Source organism: Lampetra planeri, chromosome 63 (genome assembly GCF_965212315.1).
Source record: "Lampetra planeri chromosome 63, kcLamPlan1.2.h2, whole genome shotgun sequence".
Classification (NCBI taxonomy): domain Eukaryota; kingdom Metazoa; phylum Chordata; class Hyperoartia; order Petromyzontiformes; family Petromyzontidae; genus Lampetra; species Lampetra planeri.
The window spans coordinates 1,022,653-1,049,486 of record NC_136169.1 but is presented as its reverse complement, the minus strand read 5'-3'; the positions used below and the strand labels follow the sequence as shown (position 1 = coordinate 1,049,486).

Below are 26,834 nucleotides of genomic sequence, written 5' to 3'. Positions count from 1 at the left end.
ATTTTATTATTTCCATTCTACGTGACTTTACCGAAAGAACCAAGAAGATGAATCCCTGCAGTCACGAAAGCTTTAAATCGACAGGTCAAAAGATATTTTCCCCTCGAGTACCCCATTTATTAGTGCGGCTAAACTGCTTGCAGCGACGGATCACTATCGTCCCTGCGGGCTGTACATGACCACGAGTCTCGTGAAATTAAGTTGTGGGTCACATCAGGCCCGTGGGCCAATGGTTCCTCAGCCCTGAGCTAGAACAACAGCTGGTGGGCAGAGAGACGAGGGAGGGGGGGTCGCCGTGTGGGGGGCCGCTGTTGGTTTGTTTCATGGTCCACCGAGCGAGGGTCGGTGTGGGTCGCGACGAAGGCTGACGGAGGGATGCAGGCCGGCGATTTGAAGGGAGACGTGAAGACGGGGGGGGGGGGGCTCTGGCAGGCGACGTCAAGGCCCCCCTCCCCGCCATCCCCGGAGAGGTTCAGAGGCGCAGCGTGAGCGAAGTCTGCGCCATCGCGTTGTAGATGAACGTGTCGTTGAACGGCACGAACTGGTGCGTGATCACTTTGATGGCCTCCTGCGCGGCCGTTCCTGCGAAGGTGGGGGGGCAGGGGTGGGGGACGAGCGAGACGGTCGCTTTGGTTGCTCCGCGCACCGGACTACGCATACATTTCGATGTAAAGCTTTCGTGACTGCAGGGATTCATCTTCTTGGTTCTTTCGGTAAAGTCACGTAGAATGGAAATAATAAAGTAAAACATAATAAAATAATTCTCACGACGTTTTGGCCACAACGCAAGCAGGTGAAGACCAGGTCTGTCGGGGAGACGCTGAAAGAACCAAGAAGAAGGACTACGCAGTTGAGGACTCGGCAGTTTTCCACCGCGCAGCCGACCCGTGCCGCGACCGCGTCTAGCCGTGCCCGGCGCGGGTCCGGAGTCGCCAGTGTTTACTCTACATTCTGCTAAAATCTGAAAATGATTAACCCTGACCCCTAACCTTTAGATTTCAGTCGGGTATGTTCTGGTAAGAGAACTGAGAAGCATTTTTGCATCCGGCACGGCACATCCATTACACTGGTCAACACACTTTTTCTGGCATAAGCTATTCCAAATCTGGCATCAGTTTTTGTCTATCACATCAGGTGTTTGAGATATCAAATAATGCATTTTCAATAAAAACTGCAGAAGAAAAATATTAAATGAATGTGGATATCTACATAATATGATATTATAAACACACTATCCAAAAAATACAGCACCATATTTTAACACTAAAGCAGTCACTGACTCGCAACAACTTGCAACCATAAGTGACAGAGTTAATTTTGGGTTAAAATCAATGAAAATGGGGTATGCCGATAGCATAAAAATGAGATGTGATAGAGCAAATCTGAGATCAGATTTGGAATCAGCACCCTGAAATTAGTCTAAAACAGCTGCAAAAGTCCAGGCCAGAAAAAAATGTTTTTTTTTGTTGACCATTGTTGGAAGTGCCGTTAGCATCCGCCACTTACTCCAGTCTACCAGCGACTGAATGAAACATTTTCAGTCACCATCCGTCACACGCTCCTGCGACTTACACTCCAACTAGCACCTGCACGTCAGCTACTCTCATTGCTCCATAACCACGGCAGATTTCCCATTTTGAGGCCGCTCCCTCCCTTTGCCTGCAACTCTGTCGTCAGTCTCGACCACCGACCATCATCCCCGCTCGCGACCGGTCCTGGGCAAAGCCCACTAACTTTTCATTACAATCAACACGATTCCTCTAACTTGCGTGGTCTCTCTCTCTCTCTCTAATACGAGCGTTGCTCTCCCTCGTCTGTCAGTGCAATTCCCCGGGCCGAAGTGCATTGGTGGTTCAAGCTGCGATGAAGTCTCGGCTGCTGCGCGCGCAGCACACACGAGTTGAAATCGTTCGTCTCAATCGCTCGCACCTCCGATGAAGGAGGCGACGGTGTGAGGCTCCGCCGCTCCGTAACGACAGCTGCAAGACAACAGCAGAGACACGCGGCAGCTTGCTCAGACACCCGTGGTTAAACAGGTGGTTAAACACGTGGTTAAACAGGTGGTTAAACACGTGTTTAAACACGTGTTTAAAGACATGGTTAAACAGGTGGTTAAACACGTGGTTAAAGACGTGGTTAAACACGTGGTTAAAGACGTGGTTAAACACGTGGTTAAAGACGTGGTTAAACAGGTGGTTAAACAGGTGGTTAAACAGGTGGTTAAACAGATGGTGAAACAGATGGTGAAACATGCAACCCGGGGGACAGGGGAGGGGGGGGCAAATGGGCAGTTGACCCCCCACCCCCTGCAATGTCACAGAGGATGTTTGAGATTCATCATGAATGTAAAATTGTTGCACATAACGTAAAAGGAGAGTGTGCGTGGAGGGGAGTGGAGTGAGATGAGAGGGTAGAGGGAAGAGAGTGCGTATAGGGGAGCGGAGTGAGCTGAGCGGGGCGAGGTAGGCAGGGGCGAGTCTACGGAGCATCTAGAAGGTGATGAGCGGGAACTCCGGAGCTCGGCTCGTGCGACCGTAGGATGGGAACCGAGGGACGTCGGACGGCGAGACGCTGCACGTACAACTCGTGCAGGTACTCGTCCTTGACGGTACAGCGGAGCCCCCACTCCTGCAGCAGGCCGGCCACGCACGCCCGCAGCTCGGCCACATCCCGGTCCACGTCCTCGGCACGCACACCTAGCCAGGGACAGCGGTCGTGAGCGCTGCAGGTGGGTGACATGGTAACTACCTCGCCTGGTATGCAGGAGGTAGTGGGTTCGATCCCGACACTGACCCCTGTATATTTGAAGTTTGCGTGTCTCTCTGCCCGTGGATTTTTCTTCGGGTCCTCTGGTTTTTTCCCTCCAGGTTTAGGAATACGCGTTTAGAGTATTTGTCTTGCGATAAATTTCCACGTGATAAGCCACGCAGTTGAGCTACCATTTGTGGCCAGGTCACTTCTGAAAAAGAGCTACGTAGCTCAGTAAGCCTTAACTTGGTAAAATAAAAATAGTTTATATTTTTTTATAGTATATTAGTTTCAAATGAGTACCTGGTGTGGTGTGTAAACACAGCCACCGGGGAGACAAATGGGTGGTGCTGGCCACTCACCCCCTGGTGTGCCATGCCGGCCTTCATAGGTGCACATTAACAGCACTTGCCCAAACAGTCTGGCTATACGGGGGGGTCTTTGTACACATGCGGCACGTTGGCATAGTAGGGGGTACAGCTGATGCATCTGCCAGTCACATCAGTCAGTCAACCCCATAGCACTTGGGTCTGCCCCGTGACCTCCAGCCAGCCGGCATTCGACACTTTACGTGCCTCAAAGTGCACATAGCCTGGCACAGGCGCCGTGGTGACGTCACGGCCACTTAGTGGCGAACGGCTGTGGTTTGTGTGGACACGCGGTACGCGCGCTCAGACCTGGGTAGCGGCTGTACTGCTGGTAAAAGCGGTCCACTGCCCGCAGCATGACGTACAGCACCGCCTCGCCTTCCGCCGACTCCAGCTGACTGCCTGTACAAACGCGCACAACAAAGATCCCCCCCCCCGTATAGCCTTAACAGAATGTTGTGGCGAGTGCTGTTTGCGACATGCCACCTATGAAGGCCGGAACAGCACACGAGGGGGGTGGGTGGCCAGCACCACGCCCGGCCCACTTTGTCTACCAAGTGGCGATGCTTACACATCCCACCAGGTATAGTTCTCGTTTGAGGCCGAGTCGACCTGGGGGAGGCCCAGGATTAGCTTAGATATCGTCACTGGTGTTGGCCCGGGAACGGGAATCCAACTCGGATCGCCGGGTTCGTAGCGCAGTGATGCGCGCACACACACACAGCAACAAACATGGGTAAGATCAGCTTGGCCAGGGGTACGATATGACCAGGCCGTGCCCTCCCCTCCCTCCAACTAAAGTTGAAAGTATTATCACGCAAACTCTGTCGCTCTACGCTCAGCATCGTCCAATATGAACGATATTTGACTGTAAATCTGCGTTGCTATATAGAAAACCGGTCACGTTGATCAAAGCGCTTTTATTAACACTTTGCGATAAACACGGCCAGCACCAAAAGGAGAAGCCTTGTCGGCCAGTGCGACGACATCACACGCCGTGCGACTCCCTCCCTCCCACCCACCCTCCCTCCTCCCACCCCACCCACCCCCACCCTCCCTCCCACCCACCCTCCCTCCCTCCCACCCACCCCCTCCCTCCCACCCACCCTCCCGCCCCACCCACCCCCACCCTCCCACCCTCCCTCCACCTCCCCACCCACCCTCCCCTCCCTCCCACCCACCCTCCCTCCCCCACCCTCCCTCCCTCCCTCCCCTCCCTCCCTCCCTCCCTCCCACCCACCCTCCCTCCCACCCTCCCTCCCTCCCACCCCACCCCCCTCCCGCCCTCCCTCCCTCCCCCACCCACCCTCCCTCCCACCCCTCCCTCCCTCCCACCCTCCCCTCCCCACTCCACCCACCCACCCTCCCTCCCTCCCCCGCACCCTCCCACCCTCCCTCCCCCCACCACCCTCCCTCCCTCCCCTCCCTCCCACCCACCCACCCTCCCCCTCCCTCCTTCCTCCCTCCCACCCACCCTCCCTCCCACCCACCTCCCTCCCCTCCCCACCCTCGCTCCCCACCCACCCTCCCCCTCCCTCCCACCCACCCACCCCCTCCCTCCCTCCCTCCCCACCCTCCCTCCCTCCCTCCCCCCCACCCTCCCTCCCTTCCTCCCACCCTCCTCCCACCCTCCCTCCCCACACCCCTCCCTCCCACCCTCCCTCCCTCCCTCCCACCCACCCTCCCACCCACCCTCCCTCCCTCCCACCCTCCCACCCTCCCTCCCCCCCTCCCACCCCTCCCACCTCCCTCCCACCCACCCTCCCACCTCCCACCCTCCCACCCACCCACCCTCCCACCCACCTCCCCCCCCCCCCTCCCACCCACCACCCACCCCCACCCTCCCTCCCACCCACCCACACCCTCCCACCCACCCACCCTCCCACCCACCCACCCTCCCACCCACCCACCCACCCCACCCACCCACCCACCCACCCCCCACCTCCTCCCTACCCTCCCTCCCTCCCTCCCTCTCCACCCCACCCTCCCTCCCTCCCTCCCTCTCTCCCACCCTTCCACTCCACTGCACTCCCCTCTCCGCGCGCACTGCAGATGAACAGCCAGTCAACCCGCGGCGCTGCAGACGAAACAACCGCGTGAACACGGAGAATGTCCAGTCGTGGGTTAGCAACTCGCGGCAGGTCACCTATGTCGGCGGTGAGGGCGGTCTCAGCGTCGTACTCCTCGGCCAGCGAGCGACACCTCACCACGCGCAGGAAGGCCGCGTGCTTGCCTGCGAGAGGAGCAACACGACAACAATCTCCACGTTAAATGTGCTGGGTGGGTGGGGGGGGGGGCGGTGGGGCCTCCACGTCTCACTGAATATTTGTTGAGGTCACTGCTATCACTCGCTGGACAAAGTAGCAGGTGACACGTGGCTAGTAGCCATAGCCGTAGTAGCGAGAGTTTTGTTGGATGTGGATATAATGAGTTAAGCCATGGATATAACGCTTTGTACCCTGTGTAGGGTTAGCACAAATTGTGGAAGGTATATTGCATATCAACAATAATAATATTTATATTTATTATAACAGTGTAATGGAATCAATATACTTTTCCGGGAGTGTGCTGCCAAGTTTCTGTAGTGGGGGTGATGTTGCTGCTGGGTCGAGTAAGATGCAGGCTACTTATTTATCAGCATTGGCATAAACTTAATTTGGAACTTTCGTGACTGCAGGAATTACTTTTTGGTTCTTTCGGTAAAGTGACGTATAAAGATAAAATAATAAATAAAATAATAGCATACGACGTTTCGATTGCCTATGTGTGTCTCTCTCTATGTATCTCTGTGATATCTGTCTGCTTATATGTCTGTCTATATGTCTCTGGTTCTGTGTTTCTATATCTCTCTCAAATTTAGCATTCTCAGGAAGAACGTAATCAACCAGATAGGGTGCTGACTGTTATGTTATCCGACTCTCTGTTGAATTACATTACATTTCTAAGTATACTAGATTTGTGTTTCCATTTCATTTATACCTGATGATGATTGCTTGTGTTGCAATCGAAACGTCGTATGCTAGTATTTAATTTATTATTTTATCTTTATACGTCACTTTACCGAAAGAACCAAAGAGCATTTGGCATATTTTGCGTGAATGTACGTCGCCCTTCCTTGGCACCGTACGTAGCCAAGCGTGCAAATCGGATGTTGGGTTTTTATTTATTTTTAGCCCGAGGAAGAAACCGGAGCACTTGGGAGGAAACCCATGCTGAACAGGGTGTGTGAAAGAGAGAGAGAGAACGCACCAACTACACACGCAGAAAGGCACCCTAGTCGGGATTCTAACCCGAGCCCCCCTCCCTTCTTCGCCGTGTTATCCATTAGATAAAAGGGTCGGCTTCAGCGCACCCAAGCGGTGGCCGAGCACGGCTACGGATGCTGTGCCACGTGACGTTACTCACAAAACAGCCTCACGTCTCCCTCCGATATGCCGTCCGCCGGCTGCGAAACACACAAGCGGCGGCCGCGTTAGTCCTCCGTGCTCGGCAATGCGAACCTCAAGACACGTTCACCGTCCATTCATAACAACTCATCACAACTGAGCACGTTCGGTATCTGTGCCACGCGCCTCACCCGCCCCAGAGATTGCAGCAACGAAGCAGTGAGCTTCCCAACAGCATCAGCGTCTTGCTTCGCTTTTTCCCGGTACCTGCAACAGCAAAATGTCGTCACACTGATGACCTATTCACACTGATGGAGTACAGGAGGTATCGATGTGGCCCAACAATGCTGATGAGTTTGGGGAGACATATTTCTGAAGGCTTTACAATTAAATTTGAAAGCATTATCAACGTACGCTCTGTCGCTCTACGCTCAAGCGTCGTCCACTATGAGCAATACTCGATTGTAAATCTACGTTGCTATTGGTGACCTACCCTGCAGAAAAATGGGTCACGTTGATCAAAGGGCTTTCCCAACACTTGGCGATAAAACGTCGAGCACCAGGCGATAAAAGGTCCAGGATTAAGAGGGTAAAAGCCTTCATAATAAAGGTTTTTTGGGTTAGATCGCGTTATTTATAAATGTGTTGTAACCCTCCACCACCCGGCATGGCCAAATAGTAAAAAATGTGTCACGTTGACAAAAGACAAATAGTTTACTACTTTAGCCCACCGGTGTGTTGAAGAGTGAATCAACATCATTTAAAATTCAACACACCGGTGGCCTAAAGTAGTGAACTATTTAGTCCTTTGTAAACGTGACACATCTTTTACTGTTTGGCCGTGTCGAGCGGTGGAGGGTTACGACACATTTATAAATAACGCGATCTAACCCAAAAAACTTCATTATTAATAATATTGTTCGCGAAAGCCTACGTGTTAAACAGGGTAAGCCTTGTCGGCCAATGGGATAGCATCGCGTGCGCCGTGCTACGTGGTCTCTCTCCGCGCGGCTCGGAACGTAACGTCGCCGCTAAATAACCGCCTGCCAGGACAAACGCACATTGCGGAGTGTTTCGGAATCCGTCCAAACGCACGACTCCTTCTTCCTAGCTTACGTTGATCCCGAGGCGGCTCGGTGAAAAGACAAACCAGGACACGGCACGTCTGTCTAAGGGGCGGGGGTCAAAGGTCAGCGACGGGCGCCCCAGGGCGGAGGGGCTCGGGGGTCACGCACACGTTCTGGAGGCGCACGAACTTGTCCGAGTCGGCGATCATGTCCGGGATGGAGCCACGCAGCGGCAACGCGCCCTCCGCCCCCTCTGCCTCCACGAAGTCTCGCAGCGCTCGCACGAGCACCCAGAAGTCGGCGCTCTGGCGGCGGGAACGTCAGAGCGGGAAGAGACCGTTACATGGCGGTGGCCGGGGGAGCTGTGGGCGCGAGAGAGTTTGGGTGTGGGCGAGCGGCAGGTTGGGTGTGGGCGAGCGGGAGGTTGGGTGTGGGCGAGCGGGAGGTGTGGGTGAACGGGAGGTGAGTGTGGGCGAGCGGGAGGTGAGTGTGGGCGAGTGGGAGGTTGGGTGTGGGTGAGCGTGAGGTTGAGTGTGGGCGAGCGGGAGGTTGAGTGAGTGAGCAGGAACTGAAGCGCAAGTGAGCAGGTTGAGTGTGAGTATGAGGTTGAGTGTGGGTGACCAGCAGGTTGAGTGAGTGAGCAGGAGGTTGAGTGTGGGTGAGTGTGGGTGAGTATGAAGTTGAGTGAGTGAGCAGGAGGTTGAGTGTGGGTGAGTGTGGGTGAGTATGAAGTTGAGTGAGTGAGCAGGAGGTTGAGTGTGGATGAGTATGAGGTTGAGTGTGTGTGACCAGCAGGTTGAGTGTGGGTGAATTAGGTGAGTAGGAAGTTGAGTTAATGAGCAGGTGAGTGTGGGTGAGTATGAGGTTGAGTGAGTGAACAGGAAGTTGAGTGAGCACTCGGCTGACATTTCCGCTCACCTTGGCCGAGAGGCTTTGACAGCTGGGGTCACTGAAGAGTTGCCGAATACCATCAGGAATCTGGACAAAGCGCAGTCGAAAAAAATAAAAAATGTGATTGTGCGTGCGATTTAAACGCCACACACGCAATCCATATTTTGATTGCGGAAGGCACCCGGATACGGAGCTCACGGTGGGCTAAGTTGCGCGCTGGTCGCAGGAAGGGGATAGCCCCTCACCAACTACGATCGACGCCTGCGATCAGCACGGTTGGCTACGTATGGCGCGCAAGAAGTTCAACATACATATGTAGTGACACAGCGCCGACTGCTGTCCAGCAGCGGCAACTGCGGTGGACAGTAAGCGCACACGCCGTGGAGCGTGTCTACGGCGTGTGTGCCCCGGCAGGGCAGAGGAACTGGGGCAAGGGTCACGGAAGACCTCATCGGGAGGCACCTGGAGCCCGCTAGTAGGTTCGTGAAGGGAGGCGCGGCCAGGGCAGAGCCAGGCTGCGCCGAGGGGAATAAAAGCTGCGGAGAGCGGGAGCTCCGGGCTGCCGGTTCTGGGAGTGGACTCGTCTCGTCTCGTCGTCTTTGCCGCCTTTGTCGCTGCCGCCTTCATCGCTGCCGCCTTCGCCCAATAATTGTACGGCCGGAGAGTATTTGGCTGTCTCGGTCGACGCCGTCGGTGCAACGCGGTCAGGGTTGTGTCTAGGCCGGGCTGTACGGCAACGTGGTCGAGAGAGGAGGCGATCCGTGCGAGTGTGAACGGCCGGAGTGGTGTAACGGAAATAAAAGAGAAGGTGCCTGCTGCAACTACCTCGTCTCCGACTGCGTGCGCTACACACACACACTGAGGAGGACACTACACATATGTAATAAAAGACTTCGTCACACACTGCTGGTCTCCGTTGCTCTTTTTATTTAGCTTCTTGCTCGCACCCCGCTGGTCCTGACAGCGGACCAGCGTCTCCTCACGCGCGCCCCGCACGCGCTCCCTCGTCAGCTCTTCCACTCCCGCAGTCCGCACACCGCTGGCCGACGGTGTGCCGAAGCTCCTCCAGCCACGTGGCCGATGGCGCGGATCCCCTCCGGCCACCCAACGTGGTCCAGCTTCTTCACTCCAACTGACCCGGAGCCCTTCCGGGCTCCCACCTATATCCCCTCTACCACGTGATCCTGTCTCCTCCCCTTCCAGACCATCAGATCCGGCCTTCCCATAGCGCCCTGCTGGCTCCACCCCCCGTTTACCTCGCTTCCGATTGGACCCGAGGTGAACGGCGGGCCCTCCCATATGCCCCCATACTGGGCTCCGCCCCCCAATACCCCGGGCCGTATGATTGGGCCAGAGCCCAGCAGCGAACCCCATTTACGCTCGCATTACACATACATACACGCAGACGCAGGGAGCAGCCCTCGCTCACCCGTGTTGGGTTGAGAGCGGTCGTCGTGTTCTTGATGGCCTCCTCAAAGTTCTCCTCGACAGACGACGCTCCGTGCTCGTTCTTGATCATCCCTGCAAGAACGCTCCGCACAATCAGCCGCTAGCAGGGGGCGTCTATCCATATGTAATGTGAGGATATATCCGGGTTGCTGATTGATCACACCTCGTTACGATGATTGGCTCTACCGGTCCTGGCCCATAGCCAATGGGGTGAAGTCTAGGGGCGTGGCCCTGACGTCATGGGAAGGTGACATCTGTAAGTAGAGGATTGGTTCTGCTGGCTTTAGCCACAGCCAATGGGGGGACGAGTCAGGGGCGCGGTCCGGGAGCGTACGATGGAGTCTAGAAGATTCCATAGAGGGTAACTAGGATTGGCGGAAAGGTACCACGTGACCCGGGTATTAAAAGGGGTGGAGACGAACAACACGTGGTCAGATCTGGAACGAACGGAGGGTGAGGCCACGCTGGAGCGGGGTCCAGGCAGCCACGTGGCCATGCGTGTCTCTCTCCCTCTCACGCTGTCTGTCAGCAGCGTGAAGGAGTAAGATGGGAGTCTTGTGAACGAAAGACAAATAAAGACCGGATTCCAGAAGTCGCTTCCACGACCTTTATTACACACACACAACAAAAACTCACAGCTCACTGCATTCGGGATGTAAACTTACGGATAACACAAAAGGGGATTTTCCCAGAACAGCTGCATCCAACCTCAAGGCAGCAGTATTCTGTCCGGAGATGTCTATCCAATGGGGTGCTGCGGTGGCGAGATGTTAACTGCCTTGCCTGGTATACAGGTCATGGATTTGATCCTAACCCTGACACCAATACTCTTAGGTTTTTTCGGTAAAGTCACGTAGGTAAAATAATAACAATAAATTAATAAATAATAGAACAATTTATCGAAAATAAATAAAAGTATTTCTATTTTTTTTATTCTATTATTTTCTATTATTTGTATTATTGATTTTTATTATTTATGTTTTACCTACGTGACTTTACCGAAAAAACCTAAGAGTATGAATACTTGCAGTCACGAAAGCTTCAAATCTAGAACCGACACCAATATACATGGAGTTTGCATGTGTGATCGTGTGGATTTTTTAAATCCTTTATATTAAGTTCACTTGCTTGCTTGCTTGCGCGCTTACGACCGTGCAAATCTTTCGGTCGTTTTTTAACCCACTTCCCGTGATCCAATCGAGCTGACATTTTGCACACAGACTCGTTGTGCGTGACAATTTATTTTCGTGACAATTTTTTTCCAAAATTTTACACGTTTTAGGAAAAAATAAATTATATTTAATTACCAATTGCTTAATGGTGGCAGCCATTCATCTGACCCATAGGTGGCAGCCATCTCAAGCCAGAGGACGAGAGGACTCTAGCCGCCACGCATATAAAGGATTTATAGTGAAAAACTTTGTTTTTACGGGTTAATTTTCTCCGCGTCTTCCCTATTTTTCTCTCCACAGTTACAAACGTGCATTTAGAGTATATGGCTGCTCATACATTTCCACATGATAAGCAACCTCTTTGAGCTATCATTTGCGATAGCCAGGTTACTCCCTGAAAAAAAGAACCCGTAAAAACAAATTTTTCACTATAAATCCATTATATGCGTGGCATCGGTTTTATTTTATTATTCATTTCTGTTTTCCTTAAGTAAGAGTTTTATTTTTATCACATTGGTATTTTAAATTAAATATGAATTTTTTTTTCCTAAAAAGTGGAAAAATTTGGAAAAAAAATTTCACGAAAATAAATTGTCACGCACAACGAGTCTGTGTGCAAAATGACAGCTCGATTGGATCACGGGAAGTGGGTTAAAAAACGACCGAAAGATTTGCACGGTCGTAAGCGCGCAAGCAAGCAAGTGAACTTAATATAAAGGATTTAAAAATATCTACGTAGCTCAGTGGGCCTTAGCCTGGTGAAATAAAACAAATAGTTCACTCTGCAGTAGCAGGAGGAAAACCCAGAGCTAAACCAGCTTTTATAAGAGTGGACACCACACGGAGGTGTGCAAGGACCGGTAATTACAGGTAGTCTTCTACTTACGATGTGGATGCGTTACGACGACCCTATCGTAAGTCGAAAATATCGTAAGTCGAAGATGGCCTAGCCTACCCAGGAGTCTTAAAAAATGGTGATAATTTAGCAAAACAGCAATTTACAGTACCGTACTGTATAAACTCTATGTATTTATTAATTACAATACTGTAAAATGTAAAGTAAAAAAAGCAAGGTAAATTCTTAGCCTACCTTTGTGAACTGCAATTTAATAGAAAGTTTTTTTCAGGAAACAATCCTATCTGCTGTAAAAACTTTAAACATGCATTGAACGTATCGTATCGTGGTAACCCTAAAATGAAATCGCTAAAGCTACGTATCACACCATGCATTGAACGTATCGTTACGTATCACATTGTACCATACTCACCAAGATTCTGTCCGTCGTCTGCACACTTGAACGATGTTAAGGTTGTCGATGGCAATTTTTTCGCATCGCTATCGCCATCGTAAGATCGAAATATCGTAAGTCGGACCCCATCGTAACTCGGGGACTACCTGTATTATAAAATCCGCGTGATGCGTTGCCATGCTCTCTAAGTTTGGGAGTGTTGTAGTGGGGTCACCAGCCGTACTGGGAACGAAGCCCCCCCACCCTCCCCACCCCCAAGGCATCACAATCTAATTCTAGATTTGAAGCTTTCGTGAGTGCAAGGATTCAAACTCTTAGGTTTTTTCGGTATGTTAGTTTTTTATCTAACCCCCTCCATCTCTCTGCCACCGCCCCCTCTGCCTATTTAAGGCGACCCCACAGAGACGATCCCCCTCTCTGTACCTGTGTCACTCTCTCTCTATGTATCTTGGTGATATCTGTCTGCTTATATGTCTGTCTATAGTTTTTCTGGTTAGAATTTTTTGTTGCTATTTCATTTATACCTGATGATGATTGCTTGTGTTGCAATCGAAACGTCGTGATTTTTATTTTACTTTTATTAATTTTAATTTTTTACCTACGTGACTTTACTGAAAAAACCTAAGAATATAAAGTCACGTTATTATACAGTATTATACAGTCAATTCAGCTGTGACGGTCCCACCTGATGACGGAGACTTGTGTTGCCTCTGAAACGCCGTGATTTATTATTTAATTTCGATTATTTTCACTATTTATTATTTATTTTTACCTACGTGACTTTACCGAAAAAACCTAAGAGTGTGCATCGCAATCTGTGATGGTAGCAACTCCACCAGACACCTACACACGGAGCTGGCACGGACGAGGAGAAGCGCTCAAGCGATTGCCATACCTTGCCTGATCAGCTCCTTAAACTGGTCCTTCTCCTTGTAGTTCTTGGGCAGACTGCCATCGTGCTGCAAGAACACGCACAGGGTCACAGTGTAAGAGAACGACACGGGCACAGGAGAAAGAGAGAGCGAGAGAGAGACGGGGTAACGTTTAAGAAACAAGCAGCGAGCACGGTGACGGGAGGGAACCGGGCGAAGGACGACCATCACCTGCGACCTCCACACGTCCAGATACTTGGCTACCACCACCAGCCATGGCGTATGACTGTGCTCCTGTTGATCACACACGCACACACACACAGAAAGACAATGATCACAAGCGTATTCTAAACAGTCTATTGGTGGCAAATGCAAGTGACAATCTACTGAGATCAGAAGTATAATTTTTTTCAAGAGACCTGCGTACTCAATTAGCAAATTACTCATTTAAGGCTGAATCAACCTAGGGGCGGATCAGGACACGGTTCAAATGCCACAAGCTACTGATACTATCCATGACTGCTGAACAAACTTCGGCCATCGGGAGCGTAACACGGTGCCACAAGCCATCAATGCTTGTGTACACGTACAAACACACGCGCACGCAAAAAATAACAACCGCTTAACACGTAGGCTTTCGCGACCAATATTATTCATAATCAACGTTTTTGGGTTAAAACGCGTTATTTATAAATGATTTCACGCTTCAACACACCGGTGGGCTAAAGCAGTGAACTATTTGTCTTTTGTCAACGTGACACTTTTTTGCTGATTGGCCGTGTCGGGTGGTGGAGGGTTACGACACATTTATAAATAACGCGATCTAAGCCAAAAACGTTCATTATGAATAACAACCGCCATTCGCTACGCACAAAGACACGCACACACATGCACACGTAATTCTGCCACGTGGGATAAGACGACGAAGGCGGTCGTGAAGCTCTTATAGCGGGAGATGGGGCGCAGCGGTGGCCAGATGTTAACTCCCTGGCCTGGTGTGCAGGAGGACGTGGGTTCGAGTTTGCGTCCTTCCACATTGAGAATCAACATCCGTGTTTAAGAGTATTTGGCAGAATTTTTTTTTTGTCAAGGCTCCCTCCTCTAACCCAGCTTAAATATACGCTGCCAAGCTTGGTGGTGTTTCATTCAGACGCTGTCTTTCCGACAGACCTGTTCTTCACCTGAGGACGGCTGCTTGCGTTGTGGCTGAAACGTCGTGAGAATTGTATTTGATTATGTTTGATTTTTATTATTTTATTATTTCCCTTCTACGTGACTTTACCGAAAGAACCAAGAAGAGGAGTATTTGGCTGCTATAAATATCCACGTGATGATAAGCCACCTCGTTGAGCTATCATTTGTGGCCAGGTCGCTTCCGAAAAAGAGCTAGACAGCTCAAATTAGTCAAGAGTTTACACCATTGGAACCTCATTTGCCAGTAAAAAATATGATAATTGGTTTTTTACCCTTCTATCTGGCAACAAAACTGACACCTTTTTTTACAAGGAGTCATGTTTGCATAGACCACAATACCTGCAGTTATAATGCATTATGACTGCTGGTATTGTGGTCTATGCAAACATGACTCCTTGTAAAAAAAGGTGTCAGTTTTGTTGCCAGAGAGTTATAATGCATTATGACTGCAGGTATTGTGGTCTATGCAAACATGACTCCTTGTAAAAAAAGGTGTCAGTTTTGTTGCCAGATAGAAGGGTAAAAAACCAATTATCTTAGTCAAGAGTTATTTTTTTAGTTTTGGCCATAATCTAGCCTCTGCTGGGATGAAGGCCTCCCCAAAGCCCACTCCATCTCGCACAGCAAGGCAGCCCCATCATCCATCCACCTCCTGCGCACGACGTCCAATTGTGTGACACGGAGTTCACCGAGAGTGTGTGTGTGGGGGGTGAGGTGAGGGTGGCGGGCAAGTGTGGAGCACCTTCTTGTCGAGGAGGGCCAGGTCGCAGGAAGCCAGGTGTTTGACGAGCGCCGGGAAGGGACGGTCGAGGCGCAGGTCCTCGAGCGCGTTGTCCGGGTGCGACTCGACGACCGTGTGCTCGCGAAGTGCCACGCGCATGTAGCCCGCCATGCCGTAGGCTCGGCACGCCAGCAGCGGCACGCTCGCCTGCCACAGCGCCGCCGCCAGCCGCAGCAGCGTGCTGTCGGACGGAGGGTGCGGACGCGGCGGAAACGTGCGTACGTTGAACTGCTTCTTTCGCGCCGTGCGTAGCCAACCGTGTGACGACGCGAGGGTTGGAGGGGTCGCCGCGAGGGGTCGCCGTGTGACGACGTGAGGGGTCGCCGTGTGACGACGCGAGGGGTCGCCGTGTGACGACGCGAGGGGTCGCCGTGTGACGACGCGAGGGGTCGCGGCGTGACGACGCGAGGGGTCGCCAGGTGACGACACGAGGGGTCGCCGTGTGACGTCACGAGGGGTCACGGTGTGACGACGCGAGGGGTCACGGTGTGATGTCGCGAGGGGTCGCCGTGTGACGACGCGAGGGGTCGCGGCGTGACGACGCGAGGGGTCGCCACGTGACGACGCGAAGGGTCGCCGTGTGACGTCATGAGAGGTCGCGGTGTGACGACGCGAGGGGTCGCCGCGTGACGACGCGAGGGGTCGGAGGGGGAACGGTGAGGAAAGCGCGGCGTGAGGCGAGGTTCCGGGCGGCTGGTGCATTACCTTTGCGGCAGCTGTGTGGTGATGACCACGGTGAACTTGTGAAAGAACGTGGGCTCCTTTTCTAAGACTTTCTCCACAGCCTGTTGCATTAAAAGACAAAAATTCACGTCGGAAAATTTCCGCGTGAACGTTTAAAATCTGTAAACGTTTCATGATTTTTTTTCCCACACCGATCTTTCTGCATGTAAAATGTTTGCTTCTCATAAGTATCCGAGGTCTCAATGGAAATAAATAAAAAATTAAAAAATACTTTTTTCTAAACACGCTTTAATGAAATGTACTGTCCGAGCTGCCCCTCCCCCTGCCCCCTTCCCCCATCGCCCCTCCCCTCCTTCCACATCCCCCTCCCCTCGGCGTGGCTCCCCGAGGCTTGCCGTGAAGTCAGGGACCCCGTGGTGATTTACAGCCAACGTGAGTTGAGCGTCGACAATTAGGGCGTAAAAAAGATTGTTAAAAAATATTTATTTTTAATTTTCAATGATAGAATATAGTACTGTCATCAGTATGACACAGCTATACCAAGTTTGCAGTCGATACGACATTGGGATTACGGTTGAAATTGAGTTACAAGATTTTTGGATACGACAACACATACAGTAAGTTAAATAAAAGCGTGTAAAAAGTTTTAAAATACATCTTTTGGATTTTCAATGATAGAATATCGTGTTGTCATCAGTATGACATAGCTATTTTAAGTTCGCAGTCGATAGCACATTGGGAAGTGGGTAAAAATTGAGTTACAATATTTCTTTTTTGAGGATACAACAGACGAAGTGAGTTAAATAAAAGCGTGTAAAAAAGAGCGGTCCCGATGATGCCCTATCGCCTGCTACTAAACAATAAACTTCCTCAAACGAGCGACTTAAAACTCCGTCTGTCGTCTTACCTCCTCAACAAAGTTTCCAGACACGTCGCTGTTCAGCTCCTGGATGAGATGCATCGCCGTCTTCGCTCGACTCTGCAACACAAGCACGGCCTAGAATGTCCTTCTCTATACAAGTGTAGAGGAGTAGAGGAGAGTGGTGGCGTCGTGTGCGCTGTCCGGTGCGGTGACATCACGGGACGTGGGGTCGCACGCGCCGGGCAGTGCACGTGACGTCACGCCTCAGAGGGTATTTAAGGGAGACCCCGTGACGTAAGCGGGGTCACTGGAGGAACGGGGATAGTGGAAGGGGTGAAGAGGGAACCCTTATAGTGATACTTGTTAATAAACCCTGGCGGAAGCCCCTAACTCACCTCCGTCTCCGAGTACGTCCATCGCAACTACTCAACACATGCATCGTAACCTACGACCTTGGTCACAGCCCTTGGTCATCACAAAACTCTGACCCTAGCCCTCGTAAGATTACTGATTATGTTACGAGAAGAAAACCCAATTTTTGAGCACTAAACTCATGAACGCACGGCCCGGCCCATCGTTGCGTGCCACGTGGTGGTCAATTTCTCAACATTTTTTATAATATCCCTGAGCACAATGGCAGAAACATGTCCAGGAGATAAATGCCGGTGTCGAGGTCTGCTAGCCACGACGGGAGGACTTCAGGAGAGAGTTTGTGTCGGTTTGCTGTTCCTCCTCCGTTGAAGGAGTGCAGACCAGTCGCTTTGCTATTTGGGTCCCTAGTTTTGGTTGCTGGCCACAAACACATTCCTGCGGAGGGAGCTGGTAGGAACGTTGGGTTGCTCGGTCAATGGCCAGGGTCAACGGCGGCGTGGTGTATTCCGCAAATATGCCCAACTGTGAGGGCGGGCACAAGCCGGCGTGAGTAGGTTAAACGTTGAGTTTTATAAGGGCACCACGGTGTGACCAGCCCCTCCCCATCCAGCCCCACCCCTCCCACCCCCCACCTAGCCCCACCCCTCCCACCCCCCACCCAGCCCCACCCTCCCCACCCAGCCCCTCCCCACCCAGCCCCTCTCCACCCTCTCCACCCCTCCCCTCCCCACCCTCCCCTCCCCACCCAGCCCCACCCTCCCCTCCCCACCCAGCCCCTCCCTCCCCACCCAGCCCCTCCCTGCACGACGGACGGACATACACAATAATCCCTGTGGGCTGGTGTAACCAGGAGGTTCCTACCAGTATTAAACTGCTGCAGCTTGTCTTTATTGAATATCTCTATGGGTCTCTGTATCTCTTTCATGAGTACAGACTACAGTGGTGTACTTGGCTTGCATGGCCACAAATGCACTGTGGCTTGTTTTGCATTGGAGAAAACCGTTCAAACACTGCCATGCTGTACAAGACAGAGACTTGTGTTGCCTCCGAAACGTCGTGATTTAATTATTATTTTATTTTTATTATTTTTTACCTGCGTGACTTTACCAAAAAAACCCTAAGAATATGAATCCTTGCAGTCACGAAAGCTTCAAATCTGCCACTGACCAATTACATTGAGCATGCGCCCTGCACTTTGAATATTAGCCCGAGCCAATCGGTTCAATCGTTCCTACAACAAAACAGGATTGGACTATCTAGTTTGTGAAATTTTCATATCCGATTGCCAAAATAATAATAATTAAATGATGATGTCACCCTGATGCTGCTCTATTTAAGACCGGAAGCAACAGGAGAGCTTCACCATTCTTGCCCGATGAAGCTGATTGTAATTATCAGCGAAACGTCGTGCTACTCAAATTTTAAAATGCTGTTGATTCTCTCTTCAACACACCGGTGGGCTAAAGAAGTCAATTAATTTGTCCTTTGAAAATCGTGAGACATTTTTTACTGTTTGGCCGTGTCGGGTGGTGGAGGGTTACGACACATTTATAAATAACGCGATCTGACCCAATAACCTATATTGTGAATAATATTGGTCGCGAAAGCCTACGTGTTAAAATAATAATAATCGAAAAATCTATAAATGATGAACGACCCTTACAAAGGACACCCCAACATGCATTTCATTACCTCGCCAATGCTGCTCTTGTCCAAAAAGAAACTGTTACAACAAAAACAGAAAATGTTTTAGGATCACACAAAGCTGCAATCGTCGTGTATTTAAATGAATAGCACTGCGATGAGAAGGCAAATTCAACACGTGTAAGAAACCTTACTTGTTGCCAATATCTTCCCCACTGACTTTGTTCCCATCCAAAATCGTAAAGGCGCCAATGCCTGAAACGGGAACAAGAAATTAAAGTGTCAACGCACAACCTTCCTCTCAAGTTTTACATTTCACCCACCCGTTGTTGTGAGCGCAATAGCTGGGTTTTAACCCCCCGCGAGCAGAGTTTTTGCCTTGTCAATGAAATTCATGAATTCGATAAGGGAAGCATTTATCATGGGCTCGAAGTGTCCTTCTCCCTTCCCTGCCTCGATGCGAGAAGGAGTGGACGGAGGCACGCACCAGGCAGCACCAGGTTTTTCAGGATCTCGGTTCCCGTGGCGCTGGCGTTGATCAGACACACGTGGGCGTTCTCCAAGGCTTGCTGCCCATGGTCACCCCACAGCCTGTCACACGCCCAACGTTGATGAAAAAAAACGGAGTGGTCAGTCTTTGGCTCTATGAAGAGGGACAACGATTGAAGGGGAGACGCGTAAGACGTGTATTGAAATGCAGGCTCGCTGCCTCTCCTCTCTCATCTCACTCCACTCCCCTCCACGCACTCTCCTACCTCTCCCCTCTCATCTCACTCCACTCCACTCCCCTCCACGCACTCTCCTGCCTCTCCCCTCTCATCTCACTCCACTCCCCTCCACGCACTCTCCTACCTCTCATCTCATCTCACTCCACTCCCCTACACGCACTCTCCTACCTCTCCCCTCTCATCTCACTCCACTCCCCTCCACGCACTCTCCTACCTCTCCCCTCTCATCTCACTCCACTCCCCTCCACGCACTCTCCTACCTCTCTCATCTCACTCCACTCCACTCCCCTCCACGCACTCTCTGACCTCTCCTCTCTCATCTCAATCCACTCCCCTCCACGCACTCTCCTACCTCTCCCCTCTCATCTCACTCCACTCCCCTCCACGCACTCTCCTACCTCTCTCCTCTAATCTCACTCCACTCCCTTCCACGCACTCTCCTACCTCTCCCCTCTCATCTCACTCCACTCCCCTCCACGCACTCTCCTACCTCTCATCTCATCTCACTCCACTCCCCTACACGCACTCTCCTACCTCTCCCCTCTCATCTCACTCCACTCCCCTCCACGCACTCTCCTACCTCTCCTCTCTCATCTCACTCCACTCCCCTCCACGCACTCTCCTACCTCTCCCCTCTCATCTCACTTCACTCCCTTCCACGCACTCTCCTACCTCTCCCCTCTCATCTCACTCCACTCCCCTCCACGCACTCTCCTACCTCTCCCCTCTCATCTCACTCCACTCCCCTCCACGCACTCTCCTACCTCTCCCCTCTCATTTCACTCCACTCCCTTCCACGCACTCTCTGACCTCTCCTCTCTCATCTCAATCCACTCCCCTCCACGCACTCTCCTACCTCTCCCCTCTCATCTCACTCCACTCCCCTCCACGCACTCTCCTACCTCTCCTCTCTCATCTCACTCCACTCCCCTCCACGCACTATCCTACCTCTCTCATCTCACTCCACTCCACTCCCCTCCACGCACTCTCCTACCTCTCCCCTCTCATTTCACTCCACTCCCTTCCACGCACTCTCTGACCTCTCCTCTCTCATCTCAATCCACTCCCCTCCACGCACTCTCCTACCTCTCCCCTCTCATCTCACTCCACTCCCTTCCACGCACTCTCTGACCTCTCCTCTCTCATCTCAATCCACTCCCCTCCACGCACTCTCCTACCTCTCCCCTCTCATCTCACTCCACTCCCCTCCACGCACTCTCCTACCTCTCTCCTCTCATCTCACTCCACTCCCTTCCACGCACTCTCCTACCTCTCCCCTCTCATCTCACTCTACTCCCCTCGACACACTCTCCTACCTCTCCTCTCATCTCACTCCACTCCCCTCCACGCACTCTCCTACCTCTCCCCTCTAATCTCACTCCACTCCCCTCCACGCAACTCTTACCTCTCCCCTCTCCTCGACACACTCTCCTACCTCTCCCCTATCATCTCACTCCACTCTGCTCCACGCACTCTCCTACCTCTCCCCTCTTATCTCACTCCACTCCCCTCCATGCACTCTCCTGCCTCTCCCCTCTCATCTCACTCAACTCCCCTCCACGCACTCTCCTACCTCTCTCCTCTCATCTCACTCCACTCCCTTCCACGCACTCTCCTACCTCTCCCCTCTCATCTCACTCTACTCCCCTCGACACACTCTCCTACCTCTCCTCTCTCATCTCACTCCACTCCCCTCCACGCACTCTCCTACCTCTCCCCTCTAATCTCACTCCACTCCCCTCCACGCAACTCTTACCTCTCCCCTCTCCTCGACACACTCTCCTACCTCTCCCCTATCATCTCACTCCACTCTGCTCCACGCACTCTCCTACCTCTCCCCTCTTATCTCACTCCACTCCCCTCCATGCACTCTCCTGCCTCTCCCCTCTCATCTCACTCAACTCCCCTCCACGCACTCTGAGCAGAGGTCAGTGAAGGAAACCCCCATTATTGCACAGTACCTCCATGTACCCACGTGTGTGCTACCCGCATTCAACCCGCACTGACCGGCGTGGTGAAGTATGGTGAAACAAAAACCCAGCAAACCCACCGGCGTGGGGAGGCTCTCATCCAGCGGTGGATTGACAAAATACAAGAAACATTTATACACCGCGGCAAGTGTGATGAGCCGGGTCGACTCTGCCCATCACACCAACCATGGTCGTTAAATCAAGAACCACTTTGTGGGAATCCCAAGCGAGTTGATTTCCCTACTGACAAGAGCCCGCTCGCGCCAGAGCAATGTGGAGTTTCCACCAATGTCACGGGGCTATATAAACAACAACAACAACAACAAAAACTCGTGATAAAAAAAACATTGCGGCCGAGACTTTAAAGAGGTGGACTCCGGTGGACTCCGAAGCGAACCGACCCCAACAACACTCGACCCCGATTCTAGATTTGAAGTTTTCGTGACCGCAAGTGGCATCTATATCTACAGAACGTGAAGAACCAGTGTCATCTACATCTGCAGAACGTGAATAACCAGTGGCATCTACATCTGCAGAACATGAAGAACCAGTGGCATCTACATCTGCATAACATGAAGAACCAGTGGCTTCTACATCTACAGAACATGAAGAACCAGTGGCATCTGCATCTACAGAACATGAAGAACCAGTGGCTTCTACATCTACAGAACGTGAAGAACCAGTGGCATCTACATCTACAGAACGTGAAGAATCAGTGGCATCTACATCTGCAGAACGTGAAGAACCAGTGGCATCTACATCTACAGAACGTGAAGAATCAGTGGCATCTACATCTGCAGAACGTGAAGAACCAGTGGCATCTACATCTACAGAACATGAAGAACCAGTGGCATCTACATCTGTAGAACGTGAAGAACCAGTGGCATCTACATCTGCAGAACGTGAAGAACCAGTGGCATCTACATCTACAGAACGTGAAGAACCAGTGGCATCTACATCTACAGAACATGAAGAACCAGTGGCATCTACATCTACAGAACATAAAGAACCAGTGGCATCTACATTTACAGAAGGTGAAGAACCAGTGGCATCTACATCTGTAGAACGTTAAGAACCAGTGGCATCTACATCTGCAGAACGTGAAGAACCAGTGGCATCTACATCTACAGAACGTGAAGAACCAGTGGCATCTACATCTACAGAACGTGAAGAACCAGTGGCATCTACATCTGCAGAACACGAAGAACCAGTGGCATCTACGTCTGCAGAACGTGAAGAACCAGTGGCATCTACATCTACAGAACGTGAAGAACCAGTGGCATCTACATCTGCAGAACACGAAGAACCAGTGGCATCTACATCTGCAAAACACGAAGAACCAGTGGCATCTACGTCTGCAGAACGTGAAGAACCAGTGGCATCTACATCTACAGAACGTGAAGAACCGGTGGCATCTACATCTGCAGAACATGAAGAACCGGTGGCATCTACATCTGCAGAACACGAAGAACCAGTGGCATCTACATCTACAGAACGTGAAGAACCGGTGGCATCTACATCTACATAACGTGAAGAACCAGTGGTTTTTTCGGTAAAGTCACGTAGGTAAATAAAATAGAATAAAAACTAAAATGAAATTAAATCAAATCACGACGTTTCGGGCGCAACACAAGCGTCCTTCTTCAGGTAAGGACAACGAAACGTCAGCACAACAACTTACATTTTTGACCCCCAACAACACCGGCCCCCCCACCCCCCACGCTACATTTCGCCTGCGGGGAAACATCGCCCGTCCCCGGCACAACTTTCAGGCAACGCCGCAGGCCTACCGGCGTGCCCGATTCACAAACAAGCGCCGGTTCTCGCCGCCGGCTTCCCGCGCCTCCCTCAAAAACAAAACACAAAACGGAGAGCGCGCGAGACCGCGGACGTCGCAATGGATGGCATTCACCTCAGCTGTCGGTCATATTTCCTCTCTTTCTCTTTCGCGAGCGTGCAGCTCTTGACGGCTAAGGCCATGGCCGCCGTTGGCTGGTTACCGTCAGGGGCAGTGACGGCGCGATTCGCGCGCTGCAGATTCGCCGCCGCCGCCGCAACGCCGATTGGCTATCACGAGACTCCTCTACTTACGAACGGGTTAAGGTTCATCATGGGACCTCCTTTGCCAGTACCAAAATATACTAATAGGGGGTTTTCCCCTTTTTTCTGGCAACAAAACTGACACCTTTTGCAAGGAATCATGCTTACATTAACCACAATACTTGCAGTCAAATGCAAACAAAAAACAATACTCTGATAATTTATGCATTGTCTTTGAAACTGATTGGTCCACACCAGAGACAGCTTTCTTTAGAGCCTAGTCTCATATGGTGTTCGACCAGATGACGCCAAAAGACAATGCATAAATTATCAGAGTATTCTAGATTTGAAGCTTTCGTTGAAACTGATTGGTCCACACCAGAGACAGCTTTCTTTAGAGCCTAGTCTCATATGATGTTCGACCAGATGACGCAAATGCAAACAAAAACAATACTCTGATATATATTCTTAGGTTTTTTCGGTAAAGTCACGTAGGTAAAAGATTAAAATGAATAAAAGTAAAATAAAATAATTTTAATGTTTTACCTACGTGACTTTACCGAAAAAACCTAAGAATATGAATCCTTGCAGTCACGAAAGCTTCAAATCTAGAATACTCTGACAATTTATGCATTGTCTTTTGGCGTCATCTGGTCGAACACCATATGAGACTAGGCTCTAAAGAAAGCTGTCTCTGGTGTGGACCAATCAGTTTCAACGAAAGCTTCAAATCTAGAATACTCTGATAATTTATGCATTGTCTTTTGGCGTCATCTGGTCGAACACCATATGAGACTAGGCTCTAAAGAAAGCTGTCTCTGGTGTGGACCAATCAGTTTCAACGAAAGCTTCAAATCTAGAATACTCTGATAATTTATGCATTGTCTTTTGGCGTCATCTGGTCGAACACCATATGAGACTAGGCTCTAAAGAAAGCTGTCTCTGGTGTGGACCAATCAGTTTCAACGAAAGCTTCAAATCTAGAATACTCTGATAATTTATGCATTGTCTTTTGGCGTCATCTGGTCGAACACCATATGAGACTAGGCTCTAAAGAAAGCTGTCTCTGGTGTGGACCAATTAGTTTCAACGAAAGCTTCAAATCTAGAATACTCTGATAATTTATGCATTGTCTTTTGGCGTCATCTGGTCGAACACCATATGAGACTAGGCTCTAAAGAAAGCTGTCTCTGGTGTGGACCAATCAGTTTCAACGAAAGCTTCAAATCTAGAATACTCTGATAATTTATGCATTGTCTTTTGGCGTCATCTGGTCGAACACCATTTGAGACTAGGCTCTAAAGAAAGCTGTCTCTGGTGTGGACCAATCCGTTTCAAAGACAATGCATAAATTATCAGAGTGTTGTTTTTGTTTGCATTTGACTGCAAGTATTGTGGTTAATGTTAGCATGATTCCTTGCAAAAGGTGTCAGTTTTGTTGCCAGAAAAAAAGGGGAAAACCCTATTAGTAGGGTTAAGGTTCGTAAGAGGTTTCTGTTCGTAAGTCGATTTGTTTGTAAGTCCCAACTTTAGTCCCTGTCAAGGCCGTAATTATAATATATATTCAAATATGATCAAAATGCCCCCCCCCCCCCAATATATTGCTATAAACAATATTTAAATAAAAATAATAATTGCTATGCTGTGTAAATAAAAACAACAATTTGCTAAACCTTGGCCACAATATCTGGACTCGTCTTCATATAACAATGCATAGATTTCTGTTTATATGATTATGGTTGTACTTTATTAATCCCTAATGTCTGCCATTACATACAATGAAACAAGAAAAGATAAAAACAACAAAGCAATGTAATACAATACACAATGAGACATTATTGTAAAAAAATAATTAAAAGTCCATCCCATGTGTTAGTTAATTTTTTGACATTTTAGTCAGGAAATTAGTTTTCAAATTTAGATTTTTTTTCTGGGGGGGGGCCCCTAGACCCCCTGGAAGATTTGGTCCCCCCCCCCCAGTGTTGACTCCATGGCTACGGCCTTGGTCCCTGTCGATGACACACGTGTTGTACGGCGTGTACACGAAACACGGCGGTGTGGATTTAAAAGTTGCATCACCTCCTGTAGATGCCACTGGTTCTTCACGTTCTGCAGATCTAGATGCCACTGGTTCTTCACGTTCTGCAGATCTAGATGCCACTGGTTCTTCACGTTCTGCAGATCTAGATGCCACTGGTTCTTCACGTTCTGCAGATGCAGATGACACTGGTTTTTCATGTTCTGCAGATGTAGATGCCACTGGTTCTTCACGTTCTGCAGATGTAGATGCCACTTGTTCTTCACGTTCTGCAGATGTAGATGCCACTGGTTCTTCACGTTCTGTAGATGTAGATGCCACTGGTTCTTCACGTTCTGTAGATGTAGATGCCACTGGTTCTTCACGTTCTGCAGATGTAGATGCCACTGGTTCTTCACGTTCTGCAGATGTAGATGCAACTGGTTCTTCGTGCTCTGTAGTTGCAGATGCCACTGGGTCTTCGTGTTCTGCAGATGTAGATGCCACTGGTTCTTCACGTTCTGCAGATGTAGATGCAACTGGTTATTCATGTTCTGCAGATGTAGATGCCACTGGTCGTCGTGTTCTGCAGATGTAGATGACACTGGTTCTTCGTGTTCTGCAGATGGAGATGCCACTGGGTCTTCGAGTTCTGTAGATGGAGATGCCACTGGTTCTTCACGTTCTGCAGATGTAAATGCCACTGGTTCTTCACGTTCTGTAGATGTAGATGCCACTGGTTCTTCATGTTCTGCAGATGTAGATGCCACTGGTTCTTCACGTTCTGCAGATGTAGATGCCACTGGTTTTTCACGTTCTGCAGATGTAGATGCCACTGGTTCTTCATGTTTTGCAGATGTAGATGTCACTGGTTCTTCGTGTTCTGCAGATGCAGATGCCACTGGTTCTTCATGTTCTGCAGATGTAGATGCCACTGGTTCTTCATGTTCTGCAGATGTAGATGCCACTGGTTCTTCACGTTCTGCAGATGTAGATGCCACTGGTTCTTCATGCTCTGCAGATGTAGATGCCACTGGTTATTCACGTTCTGCAAATGTAGATGGCACTGGTTCTTCACGTTCTGTAGATGTAGATGGCACTGGTTCTTCATGTTTTGCAGATGTAGATGCTTATTCCCTTTGGTGATCGTGTTTACTCTCTACTCTCTTGATAAACTTACCAAAAGATGTCTGCACAGTTGCGCTCAACCTGTAACAGGCAACAGCATCGTGAACAGATGCCGACACCTAAGTAAACCTTTCACTGTTTGGGTCCTGAGACTCAAAACCACTCTCAGGCAACTGGACATACGGACAGGTTTGTTCATATCTCTGAAAAG

The 26,834-nt window shown here is 50.4% G+C and overlaps 1 protein-coding gene across 1 annotated transcript; it reads right to left on the bottom strand.

Annotated features, from left to right (window-relative positions):
* On the bottom strand, positions 1-23,454 carry NAE1 (NEDD8 activating enzyme E1 subunit 1). The gene is made up of 19 exons (XM_078619533.1): positions 23,351-23,454; positions 19,228-19,331; positions 18,935-18,995; positions 18,789-18,819; positions 16,770-16,841; positions 15,884-15,963; positions 15,140-15,359; positions 13,435-13,497; positions 13,227-13,290; positions 9,890-9,981; positions 8,488-8,547; positions 7,738-7,874; positions 6,694-6,769; positions 6,522-6,561; positions 5,263-5,349; positions 3,426-3,518; positions 2,582-2,696; positions 1,930-1,979; positions 1-582 (listed from the first exon to the last, which is right to left on the bottom strand). Exons 1-19 carry the CDS (start codon positions 23,416-23,418, stop codon positions 473-475), a joined length of 1,623 nt encoding a protein of 540 aa, XP_078475659.1. The 5' UTR covers positions 23,419-23,454; the 3' UTR covers positions 1-472.
* Between the last annotated feature and the right edge of the window lie 3,380 nt (positions 23,455-26,834).

Coding starts and splice junctions, on each gene's coding strand:
- NAE1 (XM_078619533.1), bottom strand. CDS start 23,418: ATGGCCTTAGCCGTCAAGAGCTGCACGCTCGCGAAAGAGAAAGAGAGG. Junction 7,875..8,487: donor GTCAAAGCCTCTCGGCCAAG/GTGAGCGGAAAT, acceptor TCCCGCCGCCAG/AGCGCCGACTTCTGGGTGCT. Junction 6,770..7,737: donor TTCGTGCGCCTCCAGAACGT/GTGCGTGACCCC, acceptor TTGCTGTTGCAG/GTACCGGGAAAAAGCGAAGC.